Source organism: Symphodus melops (genome assembly GCF_947650265.1).
Source record: "Symphodus melops genome assembly, chromosome: 19".
In the NCBI taxonomy this organism is placed as follows: domain Eukaryota; kingdom Metazoa; phylum Chordata; class Actinopteri; order Labriformes; family Labridae; genus Symphodus; species Symphodus melops.
The window spans coordinates 1,883,829-1,897,612 of NC_136709.1; the positions used below are offsets into that span (position 1 = coordinate 1,883,829).

General features: G+C 42.0%; 2 protein-coding genes across 5 annotated transcripts in view; one reads left to right on the plus strand and one right to left on the minus strand.

Annotated features, from left to right (window-relative positions):
• Positions 1–5,571, minus strand: commd8 (COMM domain containing 8). The gene is made up of 5 exons (XM_079370528.1): positions 5,451–5,571; positions 4,061–4,216; positions 3,703–3,858; positions 2,698–2,853; positions 1–243 (listed from the first exon to the last, which is right to left on the minus strand). The coding sequence occupies exons 1-5, from the start codon at positions 5,493–5,495 to the stop codon at positions 223–225; spliced, it is 534 nt and encodes a 177-aa protein (XP_079226654.1). The 5' UTR covers positions 5,496–5,571; the 3' UTR covers positions 1–222.
• atp10d (ATPase phospholipid transporting 10D) overlaps positions 4,171–13,784 on the plus strand; it is a gene marked incomplete at its 3' end in the record, with an annotated part of 25,882 nt that continues 16,268 nt past the window's right edge. Inside the window, exons 1-3 of one of the 4 annotated variants that reach the window (XM_079370500.1) lie at positions 4,171–4,259; positions 11,883–12,241; positions 12,556–12,750. In XM_079370500.1, the coding sequence (XP_079226626.1) occupies positions 11,955–12,241; positions 12,556–12,750 (482 nt within the window). In that variant the 5' untranslated portion in view covers positions 4,171–4,259; positions 11,883–11,954. Of the gene's footprint in view, positions 4,260–5,579; positions 6,135–11,882; positions 12,242–12,555; positions 12,751–13,784 lie in introns of those variants that run through there. The other 3 variants (XM_079370502.1, XM_079370499.1, XM_079370501.1) reach the window with 3 other exon arrangements.

A 13,784-nucleotide genomic window follows, 5' to 3' on the forward strand; every position in this document is an offset into this window, starting at 1 on the left:
TTTAAAAGCAAAGACACATTTATTTATTTATTTTTGACATTTCATGATACAAACACGTCACAAAGACGAGAAGTGTTCAGCGGCTCAGGTTCAAGGACAGAGACTCATCAACACTCCTGCAAACAAACATTTTATATCTGCCATGTGAATCTCAGGAGAGCGTGTCTTTAACTTCCTGTGAACGAGGCCTTTGAATGGGATCAGTGGTCCACAATCTGTCCATCATTTCAGCTGCAGCACCGCCTGAAACACATCAACATGCCAATATTAGCATCTCCTCTGATTGGTCAAGTGAATGGAAAACAGTGGAACTCATTTGATTAATTCAATCCTAGTTATTTTACAGGTACTTTAAAGTCTGGCATAAGGTCATCTTGAACTGAAGCACTCAGATTACATTTCAAATATATGATTTATCATACATTTTTAAAGATTCATTTTTTTATTGTAATCCAAGAATTCAAGACATTTTTCCCCCAACACATTTTTTTTTTTTAAACCCAGAACTGAAAGTGCCCGGCATGATGATCTCCTGTTTCTGAATGTTTGCACAATAATAATGAGATAAATAAAGTTACTCTGTAAGATGACTCAGTTATGTTTAGCATGTTTTGAATGAGGACAGTGCACGTGCACCAACACATCTGCAAACAGCATCCATGTAAATCTGTCACAATTAACTATGAGTCATCCGTCGTCCTGAACATGTTGAACTTAAACGTGAAACACCTGCACGGGACGCCTCAAAGTCTACAGGTCACCACTTAAATAACAGTCCTACATACATCCTGAAGTTCTGCCCCCAAGTGGCAAAAAAAAGACTTGTTTCAGGTTTAAAGGGACATGACAAAGTTTTCTTTTAGTCAGTAAATCAAAATAAAGTTCAAACTCAACGACACGCTCGTCTGTCTGTGAATATTTTAATTGGAGGGCGGCAGTAGCTCAGTCTGGAGGGAGCTGGAAGAGCCCCTGAGCAAGGCACAGAACCCCTGTAGCACGCTTCCCTTGTAGCAGCTCCTCTCTGACATCTCTCCACTGAACGCATGTCCACAGACGCTGTTTGTGCACGTGTGTGTGAGAAACATGTCTCTCAACAACAGAGGGTAAAACTAGAACAATGTGAAATTAAAAGAAGTAAACGTCAGACTTCCTTCCTCGTCTGTGGATCTCAGTTCTACATCTGTTGGTCAAACATGTCCAACTAATGATTTCAGTTAAAATAACTGTACAAGTTTCTAATAGAGCAGAAGAAGAATGTTCCTCGGATTCAGAGTTCAGATGTTTGTCTGTTTCCATTGTTTGGGTTTTTTTAAAAGCAGGAACACAGACGGCATGAAATGACTGAAATGCGTCCTGACAGTCAGGATGTTTGACTTGAAGCGAACAGGATCCCTCGTTCTGTCTCACGTCTTCATTAGGTCTGACCTCACATTTGAACAATGACGCCACCTAGTGTCTGCGCACCGCCACTGATGAAAATAAAGATGGTAGAGCTCTGAGCTTCACCTCCCACCTCATCGATTATTTCATGAATAAGCTCAGCATGTTATGACAGTCTCATTAACTCATTCATTTACTGTAATCTATGTATTTAAATATTTAAACTCATCTAAAAGAAAAAATGCTTTATATAATGTATTTTTTTAATCTTTAATTCCATTTAATTGTATTATTCCATTTGTTGATTTTATAGCATTACATTTATTTTCTCTTAACATATCTATTTTTTTTTAAATGTACCTTATTTCTGCCTTTTTTCCTGTCATTTCCTGTGAATGCTTTTCTCTTTTTTAAAAGTTTATTTTTGGGCTTTTTCTGTTTTTAAATGGAGAGACAGGACAGTGGAGAGAGTCAGAAATCAGAGAGCGAGAGAGACACTGACCCGTCGGCCCCCCTTTGAATGCTTTTCGTTGCTTTTACCACTTTCACTCTTTTATTTGACATTTCTCCTTCACATTAATACACATTTAAAGCTGCTGAGTTTCTTTCTTTGCTGTGTTATCAAAGCACAAAGTCACATTTTAAAAGTGCTATTTAAATGAAGTTATTCATGGTTACACATGATTTCATTTAAACTGTAGTATCCCTTTACATCCTGTTTCATCCAGTGCGATAAATGTTATACTTCATGATTTAATGCAGAGGTCTCCAACACGTAGCTCGGGAGCTATCGACGGGTTTTCAGTAGCTCGAGGGCAGGTTGACTAACTGTGAACTCCGACGACAGTAAATGCAGCTCTTCCCTCTATTCAGATGTTTGTAGAAATGTTTTCTTGGACACTGATGTGAATTTTCAGTAACATAGCTGACTATGTGGCACAATAAGAAGTGTCAAATATTCAGGATTTTTTCTTGGATTTTGATGTGAAGTTAAGATTACTGATAAGCTTTGGCTAATTGTAACGTTACACGTGTACAAACAGTGTGAGTTTCATTCAGCTGACGTGTGCTGAGTAAATAAACACAAAGGATGTGATGCAACTTAGCTGGTGGTCATCACAAAAGGACCAAGGCTGTGTTCAAACATGAAGTGTGCAGTCATAAAGTACAATAACCCAACGTGTTGTCTGTGTTTTAGTTCATGTTTGGATTCTTTTTTGGACGGGTGAATGTCGTCGGATCATCATAGTTTGAGTTAAACATTGAAATGGGAGAAATGTTGCATTACTCCCACGTCAACGTCAACCGCAGCCTCACCTTATTAGCAGCCTCCAGTGAACTGATGAGAGTGTTCAGCTCGTCTCTGTTCATCTCCATGGTGACGGAGCGCAGGCCTCTGTTCTCTCTCACATCCAGACTGAGGCTGAGCAGAGGAGTGTGCAGAGATGAGATCTTATCGCTGGACAGAGCTAACTGTGGAGGGAAATGAAGACAGGTGGAGGTGACACGACGACTCGAGTCCGACACAGTCAGCACTAACTCACTCTGAGACCAGGAGGGCCGGACTTCAGTGTGAGATGTCTTCCTCAGGATGCAGTCACACTGACGTCTATGCACACATTTTCACAGTTTTATTGCTAAATGCAGATACAGTTTTGTGTGGCGTGGACGGCTCGGCTCAGAGGACGCTCCCTAGGTCAGCTGAACAGCTCGGCCACAGGTTTCCAGTGGGCGCAGTGCTAAACCTCACCACAAGGGGGAACCAAAGGCTTGAGGCAGCCGGGGTGGCGGAGGCAGCTCTTTGCCAGCAGTAGCAGGTCGAGATTAAATGGACCGACCGCAATGTGATGATGAGCTGTGATTAGTGTGTGTGTGATTGAAACGGTGATTGGGGCGAATGACTTCTGTGTCCTGCAAGAATTTAACAAAAGTTCACATATAAGGACTAGAAGAGTCTAATTTGAGCATTCATAGGATATATGGAGGCACTGTTTTTAAAGCTGTTTGCACGTGGTGGAAAATGCTGAGAGAAAAAAATTGAGAGAATTTGCATAAAGCTTAAACCGTTTTTAAAAAAAATAGCGCAAAGACAAAAAGTAAAATGTTGAAATTAAAAAAGGTTGTTTTGTTGTTGGAAAATTAAAAGGTCATTTTTAATTTGATTCCATCAAACTGTTCCAAAAAAAGTCGTTTAACTGAATTAATTAATTAATCAGTCATCTGTGTTTTTTAATCTTCCATAAATATCAACTTTGGAATAAATTGATCTTCGACCTTTGAAACACTTTGGAGCAAAGAGTGAAAAGTCAAACGTCAAGTCACCTTAAGCTGCCAGTCAAAGTCCTTCAGCGTCGCAGAGGAGATGGAGTTGGTTCTGTCCAGCAGCGCACGCCGGATCTCCTCTCGTCGGGCTCTGAGCACACTGAGAACGACGTCTGCGTGGCTGCTGCTGCTCATAGCTGACAGCCCGCCCATCACCTGTACACAGAGAGCCAGATGATTAACGGACGCTCACTGACGCTGACCTTCACAGCCACCGTACAGCCAGATCTAATACTGCAAAGTGACTCCAGATGTAGACAGATGTTTTCAAAATGTCTATCCTTTTGTTGTCATGACAACCCTGGCCCAGACTGAAGCGTGACGTATGAGGATGTTGTAGAGATGCACGATGTCTCGCCTCTTCATCCGAGCTGTTGTTCCCCACAGCCACGCGAAAGAAGGCTGTGAGGGAGTCCAGGAGGTCCAACCACTCCTCCAGGCTCCAGGTGGCGCTGTAGTCTTTCCGGCATGGAGGATCCCGACCGCAGAGTCCATCCACCACCCTGTGACACAGCTACACAGAGGACGATGTTTGAGGAATTCAGAATTAAGTAGAGGTAAATAAATATGATCCATTTTAAGTCTCATTCTTGCAATTTAGGACACTAATGTATAAAACATGGACGTCACCCTTTGGTTTCTGAAGCGGACATTTGAAGCCAAACGATGGTGGTTGCCATATTGGAAATCCTGTCTCAGCTAACTTTTGGTCAAACAAATAACAGGCAAAGAGATGGAGCTAAGGCAGGCCTTAAGCCTCTGGACAAACAGCTAAAACACACCTGTCCGTCAGTCAGATCAGCCAATCGTAGCCTTAATATCATCAAAAGGATAAAAATCACCACCCGTACAGTGTGTGATGTTAAATATTAGCTATTCGGATCACATTTAAAAAACAAACAAAAAAAACACATTGCAAACAGTGTTTGACTTGAAAGTGTGTGAAGATGAGGAACAGATTACGGCAGCATAGAATTTGTGTGTTTTATGTTAAATGTGCACGCTTGTCTCGACACAACACCTGTATCTGTATCAGTACAGGTGTTCTGGTTTAAAGAGTGACCATGTTAACTGGTGTCTGTGGTTGTCATGGTTACAACTAGGGTTGGACATAACATAGAGTGTAAGACAATATTGCTCATATCAATATAGTTTGTTGTGTTAAAACTAAGTCTCTCCCTCTCTGAACAAAGCCTCATAATAAAATACACGTTCACATTGTGCACATTGGCTGTGCACAATAATAATACTAATAATAATAATAGATAATTGCAATTATCTCTAATAATTGTTTGGTCCATATTGACTAGCCTGGATACACGACAGACTTTTTTAGACAGCTTGTCCTTACAATGGATCTTTTCTAATTGTTCATCAAGACACTTGATAAGTATTTTTTTTTTTAAATATATAAAAGAGGAAAGAGTTAGGACTAAGTCACCAGTTAACACTGTCACTATTTAAACCAGAACACCTGTAGCCCTGGCTGGATTTTAAAACAAATTTCGAAAAAAAAAGATTAGATTTTTTTCCACCCACAAGGTCAGTAAAACCATGACAAAAAAAATAGGACTGTAAAAAAAAAAGATTTAATGAAGCGGTAAACTTCTGAATGAAAGGCTGCAATGTCCATACGGGAACTTTACATCTTTAATAATCATCTTCAAATTCGACAAACTGTCTCCACATTTAAAAAAAACAAACCTAAATGACTCGTACTGTTTAAAAACGTAACGTTGTGTACTTACTGTCAGACAATCTGCAGCAGGTAACCTGCTCAACGAATCCACCATGTTTTCTTCTGCTTCCGCCTGACGATCAGCTGACGTCAGTCACGTGGTGCAGTAAGCTGCGTTCACATGACCTGGGAAAAAATGCTCTTCATCTTTTAAAATGACTCACCTCGGACCGTTTTACGTGGCTGAACGGAGATAATATCCGTTAGGTAACTGCTCGATATATTCACGTAAGACTTTTGTTTCGCATTGAAGACGTCATATCATTTATTTCATTGACATAAGTGGAGAAAAAAGGAACTCCGTTTCAAGATCTACCAATTTAGTCTGACCTTCAATATCGGCTGGAAAGCGACTGTTGCATTTAAATGAGTAAAATACTCTCTTACAAATAGTTTGAGGTGGTTCATGTGGATGCCGGATGGAAACATATAGACTAACTCATCCCTGCAGTGAAGCCACGAGTTTCTAACTCCAGCGCTTTGTTGCTTATGATGATTCAAGTCTATAATTCAGTCATTTGTTGACGGAGTTCTGCTGCCCGACGCTCCAGAGGAAAGTGAAACGATCCCAGCTGCAGCAGCAGCAGCTCGTGCTTCACATCCTGCTTCGTGCTGCAAGAAGCCGCTTGTTTGTCAGCTCTTCTGACAAACAGTGATGTGACTTCGAAGAAGAGAGAGAGAGAGAGGAAGGCAGGTAAGTGTCGCCTGTCTCTACCTGGACCCTGTTTTAATGCAGTCTGCGTGTTCATACAGAACAGTACAGGTACAAGGTGTGCAGGGACGAAGAACAATGTACACCAGGCCTCACCTTATTATATGAGCAGACAAACGTGGAAGGAGAAGTTGTGCAGATCGACGTTTGATTATGAGAAAATAGTTTAAAAAAGTAGGATAAATGCAGAACATGTATGTTGTCTGCTTCGAGTATTGACAGCAAAGTGGTTTAAAGTAAAACACAGAAAAAGATCATAGATAAGCAGGGTGTGTAGTCTACAGTAGGTGTGGTGCACATATACAGTGCAGTATTTATTGTCCTGTACATACTGCAGAGCTGAAGAGGAGATTATTGCTTGACATTAATCTGAGCTGATAAGGTGTTTCATAAATCAGCATTTATAGATACCTCACCTGAACATACACCTGCCTTACCTGGAGAGCCAGGGTCGGATCCTGACTGGGTGTGCTCCCATAGGGCAGGTCAATAGTGTTCAACCAGACAACCTGTCTCCATCTGTTTACTGTTTAATTGGCCTGACTGTAATCTAGTCACAATATGGTGCAATATATGTCACAACATATTGATGTTCTGCAAGCAAGACGATGTATAAAAATGTTTTTAAGGGGAACTTTAAAAAGTGATGTTTAATGGAAAGAAGGGCTGTGCATCGTCACCGGGCTCACGAGTTGATTCGCTTACAATAATCCTGATTCTATTAATGATGCATCACGATGCTCATGACTTTATTAAATCAGTGAAGACAAGCAGTCAGATAAATCACGATATACAAGGAAAATGCAGAGGCACTGGTCTATAGAAGAAAGGTTTAAATGTCCTAATGGGCATGTCCCAAAGGTAGAACATGTCTTAAGAAAAACTGTTTCTTCGACGCATTTCAGCGTCCACCCTTCTTCCATTTTTTTAATTAAGAAAGCTTTAAAAATCAATAACAACATTTTGACATTGTCAACGAAAATAGCTGAATTATATCGGTGCAGACGCAGCTGGAAAAATGTACAAGTAACATCCATACACAGAATGTGTATTCTTTGTCACTGCGTCAGTGCAGAAGCCACCGGCATCTCTGAGACCGAATAAATCCACTCTGACTTGAGCGCAGACGAGAGCGAGGACAGGAAGCGGATTTATTTTTAGGCCACGGTTCAAAAGCACAACTTTGTTGAAGATGAAGTTCTGTTTAAGTCTTCAGAAGAGAAACGATTTCATGTACTCTGGTCAAACAGGACACATGTTGAAGGTATAACAGATGTGTACTTAACAAGATGGGGACATCATTAAGTCAGCAGGTCTCACATTAAAACCTGGGGACCTGCAGGGGTTCTTCTGGGGCTTTCAGATTTCTAGCTGGTGCAATATGAAGTAGTAGAGAATGATCCAGATAAAAAGCTTGTTACAGTTGAAAGCAGTGGTAACACTTTCAGATGTGCTGCTTCTCGTTACACAATGTGGTTTACACGTTTGTTGGTGCTTTGACACATTCAGCTCAGCTCACACGCAGAAACGTTCCCCTTTTACGCTTTCATGAGATATCGAACCCTTCGGCTCACGTCTGTTGTTTTTCTGATAACAGACTGGACGTCAAGATGATCGATCTCAAGGGAACAAATCTTTTTTTTTTTTTCATAGTCCACAAACAATGTGCAGTGTAGAGCTGCAGCTATCGAATATTTTAGTAATCGAGTATTCTATCGAATATCCCGTCGATTAATTGAGTAATCGAATAAATCATACTTTTGCTTAATTAAGGTTTAACTCGTCTTGGGTCGTCCCTACAAACCTGCTTCTTTGCAGTTACCATGGAAACGCCTGCTTGTTACAGCCAACCACCTCTGCTCTACAGCTGCTGATGATGCTCACCATATTACTGACAGGGTCCCAAATTCACTTTCTGATTCACTGGTCAAGGCGGCAGGTAGATGAAAAATACAGGCCAAACACGTTTTAATGGCTGAAATAACAAATACTGTTTTGTGTAGCATACACATCTGTTACAGTACATTTAATTGAGAAAGCATTATGTTCTGTTGAATCAATCACAGAATCAATCATTATGTCAGATAAGGAAATTGAGAAACTTTAAATGTATATTTGCTAAATTATTATTCCACAAACAAGTTCTGTCTTGATTTAGCTTTGAAGACATCAGACATTTAATATAATCAGCCTGTATATTGTTAAAAGTGTATCTCTGTCTGCTCCTGCAGCGCGTGCATTCAGCACGCTCACAGACTACAGAGACCATAGACGTGTCTATGACAGAGACTGTGAGAGGACGTTGCTATCGTTATGTTTGCTGCAAACACGGAGAGAGTGAACGGAGAAAAGCCGACCGGATCAAAGTTTGACCGGATCACGTGTTCCCGACTGGGTCGTATGGATCACGGATCAACTGTGTGCTGACTAAAAGTTAAAAGGGGCGCGCCACGCTCGCGTGTGCATGTGTCCGTGTGCGTGTTAGCGCTGTGTGTAAGAGAGAGGAGCATGTAGCTGCAGCTACATTAAACGTGTTTTATACTCATACCAAAGTTTTGATGACGCAAAAAAAAAAAACTCAACGAAGCTTCGAGGCAGCGAAAATTCCTCGATGAATTTTTGTAATCGAATTATTCGAGTTTTTCGAGGAATCGTTTCAGCTCTAGTGCAGTGCTTTAATCGATTTCTTAGCTTTAAAGGGAAGGGACGATTCAAAGACCCCTTCCTCACAGTCTACACCTCATTAGGTCACTCAAAGCTGGGATATTTAGATTTTCAAAAACACAACCTGAAATAGGATTTTTGGCCTTCATTGTTCCAGCACTTGTGCAACATTCATCTTAAAAACATGTACAGTAGTAGCTCAGTTTGTAGGGACTTAAGTTGGGAAATGGGGGGGGGGGGGGACTCGCCGTTTGAAGTCCCAGAATGCCCCAAGTCTGGGAGCTGGCTTGGTTGCTGCAGAGGTGTCGGGTCACTTCCCAAGTACTGTCCTGGTGCCCTTGGTGCACCAAACCCTCAACAGCCCTGACACACTCTCTTAAGCCCCGCCCTGACATCGCTCCACTCTCCACGTCCACAGGTCATGTTTGTACATGAGTGCATTTTGGGCCAAGTTGCATGTCATTTAATAACATTGTGTAAACCTGAATATCTCGGGGATTCTCAGAGTGTGGTAATAGTAATCCTATATGTGAAAGAGGAAGATACTTTGTCAGCAGAAACACATCTCTCTCTCTCTTCAGACTCCATTCACAAAAACACACTGAAATCCTGGAAGGTGCTCGTCCACCACGGCTTGATCCGACTTTTTGTACTGATGGATAACTTCAGTGATTTAAAGGGATAGCTCAGGTCTTACACAACACATTAACACAGGTAGACTCATTGAACAAAGCCTGACCTGACACTAATCCAGTGTGTGGAAGAATGACTTGTGTTCTCAGTGTTCGAGTTGAAATGAACATCTGGGGAAGCCAGCATAAAAAAACGAGCACTTTTGTAAACCTGCTTTACTTTGCTGCGGCTGCATTCAAAACTACATTTCCACCATTGCAGCCCATTGCACTGCTGTTGGTTAAGGCAACACCAGAAGAATTGAAAAAACTGTATGCATCTGTAAGTCCCTTCTTAACCCACTGTCTGTAGAAATAAAGAAAAACCAAAACAGTCCTTTTAAAGAGGAAGTCTTCTACCCTTGTGGTCTGATCAGGACATGTGATCCTGACTGTTTGAGGGAAGAAGGCTCTGAAGCAGTGAAGCGTACAAACAGCACCGGGTTTGTGATCTTTTCTGGAGATAGAGCAGAGATTTACAGATTTACATCTTTCTGTGTCACATATTTTCACAAGGCGGCCTTATAAGCTCCGTCGACGTCTCCGATCACGTGGGTCATTATCTCGCCAATGTGCTGAGAATGATGGTGAGCAGGTTAGGCATGTCACAGAGCTCTGTGAGGACGGTACAGAGGGAGGGGGGGCGGACTCTTCATTTTGAGTTAAAGGGGGATTACACCACAGAGGAAACACGTTTAAATGTGTTGGTTAGATCAGATGTTTAATTAGTCTGAAATAAAACAAAAACTAACGAGAGAGAGCTCCAGCCTTTACTTCTGACTTTCATATTTTCACATTGAAAGATTAACCAGATTTCCCAAATCTTCTCTGCACATTGAACAGAACGACCTGAAATGATTGCACCATATGCTGGACACATTTCAGATAAAGTCAGGGATCAAATTCGAGCTTTTGTTTTTTGATCGAGCATGCAGCTAACCGTGAGAGTCGGGGAGCATTTTCAGAAGATTTGTGATTGTGAGTAAAAAAAAGTGTCAAACAGGATATTGATCTTCCAGTTTAAAAGGTGTCAATCAATCATTCTTTGTAAAGCTCCAAATCAACAAGTTTTCTTTTGAGACGCTTTACAAAAGAGCAGATGGGATAAAATGCAGGACGGAGTTCTCCTTCGTAATCCTCACGTTCCCGTCGTCCACACTTCCTCGCCGCTGCGCTGAGGTGGAGCTCGGAGCAGGAAGTGCATGAATGAGGACGGCGATGGTTAAGTGGACGACACAGTCCGATGACATTGGACGACCTTGTTGAGATTTTGTTGAAACTGAACCCACATTGTCCTCGTCGTCGTGATAAATTCCCAGAGTGCATGGCAGGGTGATTATGTTGCACAGCTGCACAAAAGCAGAGGTAGGACACAAACGGAGGACGGAGCATGAAATCAATATCACTGAGAATGATCATTAGTTCCTTGTAACGTCTGTGGCTCCAACAGACAGCTCTTAACCCTTTCCCTTTAAAACCTTCCTGAAATAAAAGTCCGAAAAACTTCATTACATTTGGACACAATGTGTTGAAACATTTCTGCATTTGGTAAATCTGCAAAAATCCAACAACATGCATTCTGGGGTTGGGGTCGTCTCGCCCGAAACAGGTTCAACAAAATCGAGTGGAGAGAGAGAGAGGCAGATATCAGCTCTGACACACTCTGTGCATGCTCACCTGCTTTACCAAGAGAAGATCTAATGAGGAATAAACCTCTGTAGTTCCCCTCAGATCAACGTCCTCATCCGATCAGCTTCCTCCGTTCATTCTTTTAATTTCAGGATGAAACCTCTGAAATGTGTTTCCAGGAAGCTGATGTGTTGCGAAAGCTTAACCAACTCTTTCACTGCCTGTTGGCTTAAAATAACAGACAGGAAGTAGAGACACTTTGATGCATAGTGGAGCATTTTCCGGTGGAAGCGTAGGTTGTTGAAACATTAACTGCAGCCATGACGGGTGAATGTTAAGAATAAACTCATCCAGTCGATGCAGGCCTTTTGATGCCGTTGGTGCTAATGGTATTTGGTATTAATGCAGATCTGTCACTGAGGAGTTTCTTTGCTAGCACATCAAGTACAGAAAGGAGGATGAAGCCAACTGACAAAGTCTCAACCATCTTGATTTAAAATAAAGTTCAAAATAGTTTTTGCCTCAGGACGTTTGCTCAAATCCATTTTTTTACCACTTATTTTATTTGGTTGCATACAGACAAGCTCCACAGGCGCTATTTTAAAAATATTCCTCGAACGCTAAAACATGAGTTCAGAAAGTATCTCAGTATCAACCTTCTCCCTGCATTGTTTCTTTTATTGAGTTTGCTCGGCATGTAGACACTCGAGGACCGACTGACTGATAACTACAGACACTAATCATTTAGTTTTTCTTCTCTCTGCAGGATGAGGACATTGTGAAAGTCCGCTGTGGAGCAAAGCGGGAGCAGGAAGTGGGGGGCGGTCACTCTGCATCGATGGAGCGGTTCCACTGGGTGCAGCATCGCTGTCGGCAGCTGATGGCGAGAGACTCGGACAGAGGCTGGTACTCTGCTCCCGATGGCCTGCCAAACAAAAACTTCCTGGACACCCACAGCTCGCCACAGAGAGTCAGCGGGAAGCGGAGAACGGTGTTTGCCCGCCATGGACCTCGCCAACAGGAGTACGAAGCCGTGTCCAAAAACTACAAGGGCAACGCCATCAGAACTACGAAGTACAGCCTGTTGACGTTCATCCCCATGAACCTGTTCCAGCAGTTCCACAGGTCAGAAAAACACCACAGTGCTGGTTTACATCCGGGCAGTAGAGCAGGGAGAGCTCGTCTATTAATGGAGCAACAGCACCAGCTAGTGGCGAGGTGGCTACATGACAGCTTAAACACAACACAAGGAGCATTGTGGGCCTGCGTAAAAATATTAACAATTCTTTCAGCCAACTATTACCATGCTGACGAGCGAGGGACACATACTTACCATCCCTGGTGAAACCATCAAAGTGTTTAAATTCACTTCCATAGCGTCTGTTTGACATTTGTGTTGTCTAAATAATAATTTGTCCGCTCCGCTCTTTCCTTGTTAGGGCTGCCAATCTCTACTTCTTGTTTCTGGCGTTGCTTAACTGGGTGCCGGTCGTTGAAGCCTTCCAGAAGGAAATCACCATGATTCCTCTGCTGGTGGTTCTCACGGTTATCGCCATCAAAGACGCCCTAGAAGACTACAGACGCTACCTGTTTGACAGGAAGGTCAACAACAATGTAGCGCAAGTCTTCTGCAGGTGAGTCAGCCTCTAACAGCTGTACTGAGTCAGCTCTACTTGGTTACTGATGCTGTGTGTGCAAAACTTTTTGTTCTATGCAATTTATGCACTTTTCAATAGTCACTTTGCTCTGCGGTTGTTGTTTTGAGATGAGTAGAAAAAAAGCATGATCTCAACATTTGGCCAACTGGGCCTGCTGTGGATTAGTGGGAGAGTGGGTCGACCCTCAACCAGTGGGTCGGGGGTTCGAGCCACAGATCCTGCAGCCACTTGTCTGATATTTCCTTGCTTGGGCCCAAGCTGCTCCCACTGCTTTGTTGGTAGCGTATCTATGTGTATTTGGATTAATCAATACTGATGGACACTTTTAAACAGCAGCCTCTACCATCAGTGTGTGAATGTGGAGGTGTGACCTGCAGTAAAAAAGTGCTTGGAGGAGTCAGAAGACTAGAAAAGTGTGCTACAAGCTCCAGTCCATTTATCAACTGTTGGTGGTACAATCTATGAGCTAACATTATCTAGACAAACAGTGAAACTCCATGAGCCTAATGTAAACAGGCTGGATGCATTTGGATGGTTTTCAAATGTCTCCTTTAAAATGTAATTTGTGTCAAATTGTTTTTAGAAAGTATGTACCAGCAAGTTGGAAAGCTGAAGACGAATGCACATGTTTTTAAATGCTAACGACTGAGGCTACAGCTACATGCTCCTGACAAAAACCTGTTCACGCTGTCTTTTGAAAGGAATGAAAAACCACCTTTTTGTGTTCCACCCGGGAGCTATTTGTTCTACTATTATGACTTAATAGAATACAGAACAAAATGCTGCCCAGCTTTACTTCCTGTTAACTTTTGATGCTACCAAAGTTGTTTAGCGATAATGTGTCTGACATTCCTGCAGCTGTTTTGAATGGTAGAAACTCTGGTCACATTTAAGAATGGGGGAAAAAAAATACAAACAGCATTGGCTTGTCAGAACAGAAACAACAACATTATAACTAAACTAAGAACATGTATTTGATATAATTGAATCTGGTTTCTGAAACAATGACG